At 41.7% G+C, this 13,744-nt stretch overlaps 1 protein-coding gene across 1 annotated transcript in view; it reads left to right on the plus strand.

The window, feature by feature from the left end:
• The first annotated feature begins 468 nt into the window (after positions 1-468).
• BBS4 (Bardet-Biedl syndrome 4) overlaps positions 469-13,744 on the plus strand; it is a 44,842-nt gene continuing 31,566 nt past the window's right edge. The window contains exons 1-2 of the mRNA XM_035118050.3: positions 469-538; positions 6,087-6,138. Of these exons, the coding sequence (XP_034973941.3) occupies positions 515-538; positions 6,087-6,138 (76 nt within the window). The 5' untranslated portion in view covers positions 469-514. The remainder of the gene's footprint in view (positions 539-6,086; positions 6,139-13,744) is intronic.

Here is a 13,744-nt window from a genome sequence, read left to right on the forward strand (position 1 = left end):
TGCAGTACAAAGTGGGTGTAGCCAAACGGAATAAAGCTTTACTTCACTGCTGATTCTTCCATTTTATATTTGCAATTCCCCCCTACCGTTCATAAAAAGTGTGTGCCCCTTTTCTATTAGGTTATGCCACAAGTGTTTCAAACTACAGTATTCATTTGCTCCATTCAAAACTACATACTCAATTACACAAGGCTTCGCTGGGAAAGGTCCATTTGCGAAAACGATGGGGAGTAAGGAAGGGAGAACTGGATAACAAGGAGGAGGAGCTTATTATATCGCGGCCGCGCCTCCCCTCCCCCCTCCAGCATCCCGACAGGCCTCGCGGCGGCCGCATCCTCACTTCCCTTCTTCCGCTCACGTAAAATCCCGTTTGTCGGGGGCTGGATCGAGGAGAGCTGTGGTTACCGCGGCAACAGCATCCGGGTTCCTCGCGCGGTGCAGGGAAACCTTCCGCGTTGTCTGGTAACCATAGCAACGAGCGGCTTGCAGGGCCTGGTTGAGAAACTGAGGAGCCATGGCGGAGGTGGCCGTACGACCGGTGAGCGAGGGGGTCTTGTATTCTCGTCTCTTGCCACGTTTGCCTTCACTCCCCATTTCCCCCACGCTCCCCATGGGAAGCGGTCGGGGTCCTTCTCTCAGAGCCCGCGCGGCCTGTTTGCTATTAGAAAGCCTGGCTTGGAAACAGGCAGGCTGAGCAGGCACCGGTGCTCCTCTTCCTCCCCATCACGTGTAGATATTGGGGTTGGTGGGGGGGGATCTTTAGCACCGTCCTCCGAGGGGGCTCCCTGCTTGCTTGCCTACCCGTCCTTAGCACCCTCAGATTCCTTCACAACGTGGCATTCCTGCATGGCACGGGGTTGGACTAGATGACCCTTGGGGGTTCCCTTCCGGCTCTAGGATGTTATAATCCTTATTTATATAGCACTGCCGGTGGCGCTTTGGCGCAGGGATAATAAGGGCAGGCTGCAAGCTTACGCGATTTGCTCCGAGCGTCAAGAATCAGTGCCGGATTTACGTATAAGCTAAACAAACTATAGCTTATGGCCCCACTGTCTTGGGGCCCCCAAAAAAATTAAAAGGAAAAAAATGGGTGTACATTTCGAAAATATAAGATAAAAAAACACAAATAAAATAAAACCTACAATTATTATTTATTTATTATCAGGCCTGGTTCTAATACAGTACATCTTTACAAAAGCCCTTTAAACTCAGCACCATCTCCATATTGTCAGTGGTGGGGACAGGACTGATAGAGAGAGAAAGAGAGTGAGTGAGTGGCCCAAGGTCATCCTCTAAGCTTTGCAGGGATTTGAACAACCAAGTCTCCCGTGCTTATGCTCAATGTTCTAATCCTTACATGAATCCTGGTTTTCATCACATAAAGTTCCCATCAGCTTCAGCCCACATGGCCAATGGCCAGGGGTTATGGGAGTTGTAGTCCAGAACATCTGGAATGCACCAGGCTACCTTTCCCCTTGTACAGAGAATAATTGAGGGGGTGGGGAATGTCAGCAGTAGCTGCAATTTATTTATTAAAGTATGTATATAGTATGCACCTCATAACAAAATCCTAGGGTACAAGAAGATTTATAAAAGAGATAAAATACCCTTAAAAACAATACAGAATGATTATTTTAAAGGTATCTTTTTATGGCAGTGTGCTCTAACATTAGATTTGTTAAAATATCCTCCAGTGCAGGCACCCCCAAACTGTGGCCCTCCAGATGTTTTGGCCTACAACTCCCATGATCCCTGGCTAACAGGACCAGTGGTCGGCAAAGATGGGAATTGTAGTCCAAGACATCTGGAGGGCTGAAGTTTGGGGATGCCTGCTCCAGTACATCACTTCAAAGGACATGATTCATTGATGTTAATTTTTTGGTGGTCACAGCTGGAGAATATAGTTAGAACCAAGATTCTTTATGGTAGATTCCAGGAATTTTAGTTGCTCTTTTAATGGTGGTTTCAGCTCAGCATTTCACATCTGACAGAAGGATTTTGATCTGCAAGGTTGTCCAGCTGTATTTGACTATATTTGGTAGTACAATGACAAAGTTTTGATGTCTTAGTTGCAGAATGATTTTTACATTGGATGTTTTTTTTACCAAAGTACCTTCATTATCCAGCACTGCTACAGCATTGCCCCAGGTCACTATTAATTTAAAATAAATACTTTTGTTTTTCCATTAACTGTTGCAGACAGTAGTGTTTAAAAGCAGCAATTCTAAGAATAAAATAATGTGACATAAAGCTTTCCTCCTGGGCAGACACACATGGATCACGATGAATAACCTCCTTTGTCGTCATAGCTGTACTCTGTGTCTCAGCAGTTTGCCTGAAAGCTTACAACATTAATTTATTGAATGATTTTTTGTGCTACTCTTCAGGTAAAAACCACAGGGTGGTTAAGAAAATACACTTAAGTACATAATAAAAATGGGACCCAGGTGGCGCTGTGGGTTAAACCACTGAGCCTAGGGCTTGCTGATCAGAAGGTCAGCGGTTCGAATCCCTGTGACGGGGTGAGCTCCCGTTGCTTGGTCTCAGTTCCTGCCAACCTAGCAGTTCGAAAGCACGTCAAAATGCAAGTAGATAAATAGGAACCGCTACAGCGGGAAGGTAAACGGTGTTTCCATGTGCTGCTCTGGTTCGCCAGAAGTGGCTTTGTCATGCCGCCACATGACCTGGAAGCTATACGCCGGCTCCCTCGGCCAATAATGTGAGATGAGCGCGCAACCCCAGAGTCGGTCATGACTGGACCTAATGGTCAGGGGTCCCTTTACCTTTACCTTTACCTTTACATAATAACAATACAAAATGTCATAAAACATTAGCAGAGGAATTAAAAGCAGATGGCTAGATTAAAGCTTAAAAAGCATGGAGAAACAATCATATCTTTCTTCATTGGGCACGAAAAAGACATCATTATTGGCACCAGCTGAGTCATCCTGGATAGAGCATTCCAGGGGCCTGAGGGCCACAGCTCAAAAGACGCTCTTGTGGATCACCAGTTGCCTCAGATCTCTAGCAGAGGGACCCAAAGGAGGGTGTCCAAAGAAGATCCCAGAAATCAGGCAGATGTATGTGTCCTGGTGGTGGTCCTTAATGTATACTGGCATTAACAAATGTATGGTTTTAAAGGTTCAGCTAGTATCTTGAATAGAACCCAGATGTTTACTCTGTGAAACTGTTTAAGACTAGCAACATACATCTGTCTCAGTTAGTACAAAATGCAGCTGCTGGGTTACCAAATGTATTTTTTCCAAACTGCATGTAGGCAGCCCAACATAAAACTTTAATGCAGCTGGGACATTGCCACAACATTAAAAAAATGTGGCCACCTGTCTTTGTCTAGGAGAGGCCATGCATCAACCTTACCAAGTGTAAGATGGTTTGTGCTGCTCCAGCCCCTTGGACAGATAAAAGGACAGATAGATCTAGTAGGAATTCTAGTCTATGAACCTAATTGTCAAAGCAGGGAGTGGATCACCATGTTGTGGTGATGAGAGTCAAATATATACTCACAAACATGCACGACCACTGCTCTTGACAACAGTTGTTTTTTAATAATCCAGTTTTTTTCCTGTGTGCAAGTCCAGCTTCATGCCAGAATTTCAGCACTCAGGACAGGCGGCAACTCTTACACACTTTAAAAGTTCTGCACACTATCAGAATCCATATAATCAATAACAGCAGCAGCAGGATGGCAGGTGTAAGTAAGTGGAATTAATCTAATTCTGTTACTAATAATAGATATAATGCACTCAGCAGCTTTGTGGTGGCTTTCTGTCTCCTTTGTTGATAACAGAGCATAAGCTGCATCTGTTAGGTCTATAAGAAAAAACTGAACCATTTGGGGCTTTATAAGAAGTTTTTTTTAAAAAAGTGGTGCCATGTCAGAGATCGATAAAAGTAAATGTGCTTAATGTGAATAGAGAGAATGCCCCCTTTTTTCGGGGATCAACTTGTGAAAATTCAGAACAGTCATACAGGGGTAGTATTGCATACAGAGCATAATAACTGTATGGAACTTGCTGCTTCAAGATTAGATGGGGGTGAGGAGGTACCAGCTTAGATAGCTTAAAAGGGGACTAGATAAATTCACCTGCTATTAACGTAAATGGAACCTTTATGCTGAGAGGTAGTATACATCAGAATACTAGATGCTAGGGAAAAATGGAGGCTGGAGTGAGGAAGGTGGCTGTATTGTTGTCAGCCCTGTTGAGAAGCAAGACTTCTCTCTCCATCAAGTGTGAGCATGGCAGCAGTCATTCCATCAGACTCAGAAGTGGAAGAAAAGGGAAGCAGCCCCCCCTATTGGTGCTGCAGTTGAGAGACCAGCAATGTTTGGCCCTTCCATCTCAGCTGGTCATTAAAATAACATCTTAGAACTAGTCAGGACTGGCCCACCTGGCAGAGTGAGGGGGCAACCTTGGGCAGAAAGATTCACAGGGGGAGCAAATCCTAATGCATATACAGTACTGTATTTATTTCCACCCCCTTGTTCCTGATATAGATCTGCACTCACCCCTTATTCCCTGGCAGAGAGGGGGGGCATCATTTTGTTTTTTTGCCTCAGGTGCCAAAATGTCTTGAGCTAGCCCTGGAACAAAGTACTTGTGTTTCCTCATTTCTTACTCCCTCCCAATCTATTCTCTTTCTCTGTGTTGTGTGATATTGCAGGCTTAAAAATGATATTGCAGGCTTAAAAAAAACAGATTTGAAAGCTATTAAATAAAGTTCCCCATTAACTTCCACAGCCCAAAGAAACCTTCCCTTTGCTTGACTCTCTGCTTCTGTCCCTAAAAAAAGTGTTTTATTGATCACATGGTTGAATTTTTCAGTCAGCCCGACATTTAGGCTTTTCTAGAGAGGAGATTTTGCTTCTCAGTTCTAATAAATATAGAAGTAATGCTTTATAGATTTGGGCCTTGTTCTCACTGTGGTAGTGAACCTGTATCTAGGCTGTGAGCAGTGGAGGCTCACATGAGTGAAAGTTCCTCCAATGCAAAATAAAAATAAAAAAAACCCCTGCATGTAAAAACTGTGTCAGGGTTTGCTTTTTGGTTGTGTTGTGTATATTCCGAAGTTGTATATTGCAAGTTTTATCACCTCTGTATGAACAAGATCTTTGAAATCCAAATCAAAAAATCCAAAGGGAATGGAAATTACTAGAGGAATATTTAACAAAGGAAGGTTTAAAATCGGAGTTGGTGATTTGCTTAAACTAAAATCTGTACAAATAGACAACACATTTCAGGTAAAAGTAGGTAAATCTACCCGGAAGTGGCCGGGGGCGAAAGTTGGAGTAAAACAAGTAAAGAAAAGACTACAACACAAGGTATCAGTACGCAGACAATTGGAAGCATTTTGGTTTTTGTATCGTCTTTTTTTGTTTTTCTTTTGTTTTGCTCTATTTGTTTTTTTTGTTTTTTTTTGTTTACTCCTTATTCTTGTTTCCATATGTATCTACATTAGGTACTCTGCATTTTTCTGATTTTCCGTTTTTTTGTATCATCTTTTGTGTTTTTCTTTTGGTTTTTTTTCTGCATTATGCTTGATGTTTAATGTGCAAGTTATTTGGGAATCAGCTTTTTGAGTTAGTATATATATGCATGTAGGTACATATATATATATACACGTTATTTCTGATTATTATGTTTGGTTATTATGATTTTTGTATGTTTGGTTTGGTCTATGTTTGAATTTGAGTTCTGGTTCATGTATATTGTTTATAGATTATTTGGTTTTTTCTTTGTTTTTCTCGGTTTCTTTTTGTGTTTTCTGTGTGTTTTTTGTATTATGTAAATTTTAAGAATTTGAAATAAAGTATTTTAAAAAAAAGATAAAAAAAAGATATTTGATAATGTGCTATTTGCTTTATTAATGTATGTGTATCTTGCCTGTACTAGTGGCAGTGAAAACTGGGGCGGATGGAAGTTGGAGTCCAGCAAGATCTGGAGGGCCATCCCTGTCATAATCCACAATTATTAGCGTCTGAACAAGTCTAGACTGTATTTCATCTCTGGATAGTCCTATGTTATTCATTTTGGCACAGTTTTAATGCCCTTTTTGTATTATTTCAGCCTGCATCCTTCCCAGCATCCAAAGAACCCCCAAGAGCTCGCTCAGCAAGAGGTTTGTTCTAGCTTATCTATTTCATGAGTAAAACGCTTCGTAAAATAACGGAATTATCCTTTTGCAGTTACTGAATTGCTTTGACCCAACCTAGTGAATCAGATCCATTCTATACGCACACTCACAAACACACCCCAGTGATTTACAGGTGGGTGTGGAGAGACATTTCCATATATCATTGTGATCTTGGAAATGATCTATCAGTCTTTCATTTGATACTGGTACCACTTAGTAGTGACAAATAGTTTAGTCTCAATGGATACCTGTTGGCCAAACTATCATTCTAGCATCAGATTTGTGTTATAATCAGTCTGTTTTCTCATCTATATATATAAAAATGTAAAAAGGGCATGTGGGTGTGTTTCCATTTTTCACCGAAACCGCTTGACCGATAGCGTACAAATTTGCACACAACGTCCCATGCTACTGTGAGAGGAAGCATATGCAATTTGCGTAGACAGATGTCACACCTACGCAAGGTAAAACCCCCCAAACCCCGTGTTTCAGAACACACAACTCACCCCAAAGTGCATGCTGGGGAAAAGAAGCCAGAAGAAGTTGCAAAACAGCACCCTCTAGCGGCGGCTACACTGGTACTGCAGCTATAAAACCTTCCTCTCCACAGCACCTCGGCTCGCTTTTACAGACTAGGCCAAAGTAGGCCGAATGGAGGTGTTGACTCAGGCAAAACTGGGTGGGGAGGAGGTGAACATTCTTGCCCCCGCATCACTTCCCCCCATCCATTTGTCCCTCAGTGGGGTACCCATAAGTACAAATAACCCCAAACAGGTTGGAAAACATCTAGGAACAATCAATTTGGGGTCAGGGGAAGCACAAGTGTATGTAAAACGTACTGCTAGCCATGTTCTTAAGCATTAATGGAAAGTTACCCAGGAGATTTTCATAGCTAAAAGTCATTTCCTTCTTAGTTGATAACTATGCAGTAAAAAAAGGTTTCAGAATGCGAGATCAGTTATTATTTATTTCATTGCTTTATTTTACTGTTTTATTGATGGTGCTACATAATAATACTGTTTAAAATATTTATATGTCACCTTTCCACAATAAAATTTGCGAGGCAAGAGTTGCTTCTTTGACATCTCTCCTGACTGAAGGCTCCATTAGTGTAACCAGGATGAAATCTCATTTGCGGTTTCAAGATAGACTGCGTGGGGAATTCCTTTCTCTCCCTGACCTTTAATACCCCTTAGCCAGCCCTGCTCCCTAATCGTACCCCAAACGTATCCGCATGTTTCCGGCTGAAGTGCATGAATACAATGGGAGCCATGCCAATTTCAAAGTATGGGTTATCAGGCTGGCTGGCTTTGTCTAACCATAGTTAGGATTAACCACAGCTTAGGGTTTAGATGTTAGCACTGAGAAAAGAAAGAGTCAAGAAAAGAATGTGCAGTCCCATTGTTTGTTCCTTGCCTCTACAAGTGCATCTGAACGAGGCCAATAGTTTTGTATGTCAAACTGCAAATAGTTCTCCATGAACTGGAAGCTGACGCATAACCATATTTTTCAAGTAACTACCATGTGTCCAGGTTTTGTGTGCTTGGGCTCTCTGAGGATTACTACAGATATGTGCCAGTGGAGTTCTGTATGTTACTTAGCATATCAGCAGGGTAGAGGAGTGGAGAATTCTTTTGCTACCCACTGTGATGTCTGATTTTCTAAGCAATGTCCTATCCAACTAGTTATCTCATGAATATGAATCCTGCATTTTGTTCCTTATGTTTGTCCTTGGGATCAGCTTTATATTACTAGTCGACTTTTGAGTGCATTTTGATCCGCCCCCATATCCACTAAAGTCCTTGCATCCTTTTTCCTTAGCATTATTATGAAACATAGCTTTTCACTTGTGTACCATCCACTCTCATTCCTAAGCAGGCAAAGAGGAGCAAAGCTAAGCCCTCTTTCTGGAATTTCCTCTGAGGGAAAGGCAAAGGCAAGTCAGAGTTAAGAATAAACTTGCTCACTTTTAAATAATTTAAACCAGATGGGGTGAAAAGGCTGATCCTGCTTTTGCAGAAATGTACAGCATAGCTGCAGAAACAGAAAATGGTGTGACTGATACAGTTCAGCAGCCTTAAAAATAAAAGTCACAAAGATGTACTAGCCAGCAGGAACAGAAACTGGGACGGGGACTGTTCAAATCATTACAGCTGGAATCAACAAGAAGCATAAAACAGGAAGAACTGCAAACAGGAAACCTTTAATTAATGTTGCAAAGGACCTTTGTGACTAAATGTTACAGAATGATCTATGCCTTGGGGTAGGGCACTGCTGGGTAATATAGCACTGTATTAAATTCCATATGGCACTTCTGGAAAAGGACGTAGCTAGATGGAAAAACTCTTGCTTTGCATGTAACAGAAGTATGGTGCCTCTGTTTCAATTCCATTTCCAGCTAAATATGAAAAAGTAATATCTCAGTAGTGTTAAGGGGCTCTGGTGTGGAAGCAATCCTGGACATCCTTCCAAGAAATTAACAATGTGTCTACGGTAGATGAACACAACAGTGAAATACTACTTTCCATTAAAAACATAATAACCAGAGGCACCAAAGGCAGAAGAGGAAAAGGTAACGGAATGGAGAGAATAAAGGATTGTCATGAGAAGGAGATAGCAAGTTCCATACTATTTGCTACAGTTTGGCTTCTGGTAAAACCTACGTTATTAATGTCACTATCTGTAAATATGTAATTGATTTCAGTGGAACGGAAAGATCAAAAGCAATGCAGAAAATCATATAATTATTTATGTCCACATTTGTGGACTAAAATGGGTGACAGCAAATACTGCCCATATTCTGGATCTCAGACGAACATTCAGATCAGGCAAAAAATAATAATCCTTCTAGTAGCACCTTAGAGACCAACTAAGTTTGTCATAGGTATGAGCTTTCGTGTGCATGCACGAAATGACAAACTTAGTTGGTCCCTAAGGTGCTACCGGAAGGATTTTATTTATTTATTTATTTGTTTTGTTTTGCCTGCATCAGGGCAATTTCTGCTCCCATTTAATTTCCAACAGGATTCTTCAACATACCCTGTTTCTCATATTTTAAGACATACCCATAAAATAAGACATAGCAGGATTTTTAAGCATTCAAGGAATATAAGCCATACCCCGAAAATAAGACATAGTGATAGGTGCAGCAGCAATGCTGGCCGCAGCAGGAGGAGGAGGAAAAAATAAGACATCCCTTGAAAATAAGCCATAGTGTGTTTTTTTGAGGAAAAAATAAATATAAGACATGTCTTATAATATGAGAAACACGGTACATACTCTTAATGATGTAGCTAGAAAACACTTGACAAATGATTAGATAATTTTATGTTGTACAAATTATCTTGAACCTTGAAATCCTTTCTGAATGAAAGTCCTTGAAGGAAGTAAACCCTTCAGAGCTTTGCTGCATGCCAGGCATTATTCAGGGACTAACACATTCACAGGGGAAACCTTCATCTCTACACACACACACACACACACACACACACACACACACACACACACACACACACTTACTTTACCTCCTGGGTAGATCTGCTCTGAAAAACCAGTTTCCTTTGTTAGTGCCTCAAAATCTAGAATATACTCCAAATAGTTTCTCCCCACCCAGAATCAAACAGTGTTTGAATAAAAGGAGCTCTGCTTCTTGAAGCAGCATGGGGTTAATAATAATCGTGCTGTGTCAAGATATTAATCTTACTACTTCATTGTAAATGAATTGGATATTTTCTAAAATGCTTTTCTGGTTTTGAATTAAAAATGACTAGCTCCAGTCATCCCCATTTCCTCTCCCTGAGCATTCCAATCAAATAATCTTGTAGTTAGTGATAGTGTCATACTGGGGAAGGCATTTCTCTCTTTGTATACTGCTGGTCATGTGGAGCACGACTCCAATTTATTTTCTTTCTTTCTTTGTAAGGAAATGCTCTTTGCAAATGGTAAGCCTCTGGTTGATTAAGCCCTGTTTGTTAAGTTTATAGAATAAACATCTCCTGAATAATTTGTTCTGGTGTTCAGTCCAGTTTTTTGGCCAGATTCATTACAGGCATTTTATTGTGGAAAGCAGAACACTAAATGGAATTAAGTCATTTGGATTTTCTTGTGGTGAAATAGACACAAAATAGTGGAAAATGGACTAAGCCTGAGAAAAGGTTGAATTTATTGCCGGATGAGCACAAAACAGATGTTTTTCAAGAGGAATACTTTGTTTGCTATGAGCACAGATATATTTCTATTGTCGCTTTTAGCAGTGGCTCCCACAGCCAACATCTTTCTATAACATGAAATATATGTGTGTGTGTGTGTATCACAGTCACATAAAATAATTAGGGCATCATGCAGCAGTATATATACCGCATTTTACCATGTAATGGTCACATTTTTCGTGTTGATTTTTCCTTTCCAAAAGGGGGGTGTGTGTGACTATGACGTTGGGGTGGAGACGTTCCGTCAGGTATATTAGACTGAGGCCGTTTAGGGCTTTAAAGCAATTATACATGGCCAGTGATTCTATTCCACCTGTTGAATGTTTTGTCAATTTAGTCTGAAATAGCCTCCCATGGATTTAGAAGGCTGGAGTGTGACTGTTCTTTGGTTAAAGAGAGCCTAGAAAAGCATGCTTGCCCTATGGCAGTTATCAACCATTGGAAATATACCTTGGCAGCTGTGGTGTATGTGAACTGGCCACCCACATGGGTTTATGCATGCTGGATCCGTACCCAGGGCCGGTGCTAGGGTTTTTTGCGCCCTAGGCGAGATGATCTGGCGCCCCCCCCCTAAAAAATAAGAAATACAGTGGTACCTCTACTTACAAATTTAATGCGTTCCAAACGCACATTTGTAAGTAGAAAAAATTTGTAAGTCAAATCCCATAGGAATGCATTGGGAGAAAAAATTCGTAAGTAGAAAAAATCCTATCTAAACCGCATCCAAGATGGCGGACGGTGCTCCATTCGTAAGTAGAGGTACCACTGTAAAGTAAAAATAAAAATAGAAAAAAATAAAATAAAAAACAGCTGAGAGGTGCGGCGAGGTGGCCCCAGGCTCGCGCTCCCCCCCCGCACCTCTGGAACTTTGCGCAGGGAGCGCGAGCCTAGGGCCGCCTCCACTGCGGCTGTCACCTGTTGAGCGGCTTCAGGCCGCTCTCCGGAGGCACGCACGCTCCTCAGGATAGCGACCTGAACCCGCTCAACAGCTGACAGCCGCTGACAGCACCGAGGGGCGGCGGGCAGCGGCGGGCAGGCTGGCCAGCGCCCCCTCCATTTTGGTGCTCTAGGCAACTGCCTAGTTTGCCTAAATGGACGCGCCGGCCCTGTCCGTACCTTATCCACACAGACACGTAACTTTTTGGAACCCTGGCGAGTGAACTGAATCCTGGCAACTGGCTCTTAGAGTTTTGTTTTGTTTTTTAACACAACATTCTCCAAAGACATAACAGGGATACTGGTTTGCCAGAGACAAATACCAGAAAACAAGGGGCCTGTTCCTGCTAGCAGGGAACATGGAAATATTTTTGAATTGATGGGGCATGCTGGTTCAATATTAAATTTTTAAAAAGATTCCAACTGTACTGAAAAGAAACAGCTCATGAATGTTAAAGAATAGTAGACAGATTAGAACAGGCATCCCCAAACTCGGCCCTCCAAATGTTTTGGGACTATTGCTCCCATCCTCCCTGACCACTGGTCCTGTTAGCTAGGGATCATGGGAGTTGTAGTCCCAGAACATCTAGAGGGCTGAGTTTGGGGATGCCTGGATTAGAAGTAATTTTTAGGGCTTGGCCTCTTCATCTCCATATCAAGTCTGCTCCCCCCCACCTTCTCCTTACACATTAAATACTATTACAATAGTTGGAGCCCTTGCAGTGCTGATAATCTTCTGCATGGGAGGATGCCCCCCTCCCAATCTCCCCATAGAAATAGAGGAGGGAGCAGAAAACCTAGTAAGACCAGCACTTGGCCCCAGTCTCCTAGATCCAGGTTGTTGTTTTTTTGCACAGAGTTCCATGGTTTTCACAAGCCACTATAAGAGAAACTGCCTGCTTTGCCTGATTTTTATTTTTATTTTTACAGGGATCTTTGTCTGGGTCTCTGAAGGAAACAGGATACCTCTAACTCTGTAAACTGGTGTGTAGCTCAGTCTCCACAATGCAGAACTATATTAAAAAAGCTTCCTGATATTGCCAGCAAATACCCTGACCCATTCTTACAGACCAGCGTGCAAAGACTGGGCATCAGTGAGGACTTGTGACTTGCTCAGTCTCAGTTAACCTGCACTGTTGTGATAAACCATCAAACAAACACGTTTTTAGGCATGCTAATTATAATTTCCCCAATTTTCCTTTTAGTTATTTTAAAGGAATCTAGAAACAAGGGAGGTAAAAACTTGTCAAATAGTCCGTTTTCCACTAGGGGGAGATCTGGAGCCAGGAATGGCTATTCTATATTTAAACCGCTGTTCTTATTTTTTCAATTTCAATCCAATTTTTTCCTTTTGTGTGTATGGGGACTATTAATATAGAATAGTGAGATGAATTATAGCTTTGTTGCAAGCATCAGAATTGTATATGATGGGTTTTATTAAACCCAGTTGACTGTAAATAACTGTGAGCCATACAGGTTTATTGTTTGATTTAAAGTTGGTTCCAGTGGCTGTTTGCAAAAGTGAGCAAAGGGAAAAGAAGCACTAAGCAATGAGACAACAGCTGTGTCTTGGGGAGTAGAGAGATTTGAAAGCTTTCTATTGTTTGTGTGTGTGCCAGGAGATGGGCTTATCACCTGCATGTGCTTTTGAGTCTGTGTGTGCAATATAGTAAGACACCTTTGTGGTTAGATGAGTTTGTCATGCTTCACCTGTGATTATTCTCAGCCCTTGGGATCATGGATATTTGTAGATGCTGGCCACTATTCTTTTGTTTAACATCTTTAAGCAAACCCTTCACTTCTCCTGTTGCGGGTGCAATCACATCTCTGGAATCCTAGGTGAAAACAGAATCACTCGTAAAAGACATCTTACACCTCGTGGCAAAGGGATTTTAAACCATTGGCCTGTAAAGAGAAATGTTGGAAGGTCTCCTAGGGCTCCTGCATACGTTTTAATCCTCCTCTCTGATCCTTGCTAAAGGGAAGCGATGGCAGCCGACTGGATGTAAGACTTATTCATGCTAGCGTAGTGCCTTTCATTTTGTGCCAGAATCCTTACTCCTTGCTCTTCTGTTGCCATTGTTTCTTTAGGCCCTTGTTACCGCTGCTTCCCTTGCTTCTTTTAAAGAGGAATTATAAATCCCCTGGCCTGGATAATTCTAAAGCTGCAAAAAATGGAAACAGTCAAAGATTTATTCCCCACAGGTTGGCAGTAAACGAGGCAAAACAAATAAATTCCCCAAATACCAAGTCCCACATCTGGAACTGCCTCCCCTAGTAGCAGAAATGGGAAAGCAAACATTACTGTTATTAAAAATTGGAGGTTTTGAGTGTTACTACTATTTGTTTGGGAAAGTAGTTTGTCTGCTTGTCTGTCTATGTGTTCTCTATAGGTTTGGATGCTTCTTGAGGTATCATTGCCAAATTCAGCATGAGGGTGGCCAAGG

The sequence above is a fragment of the Zootoca vivipara genome, chromosome 13 (assembly GCF_965207765.1).
Source record: "Zootoca vivipara chromosome 13, rZooViv2.hap1.1, whole genome shotgun sequence".
Taxonomy (NCBI): Eukaryota; Metazoa; Chordata; class Lepidosauria; order Squamata; family Lacertidae; genus Zootoca; species Zootoca vivipara.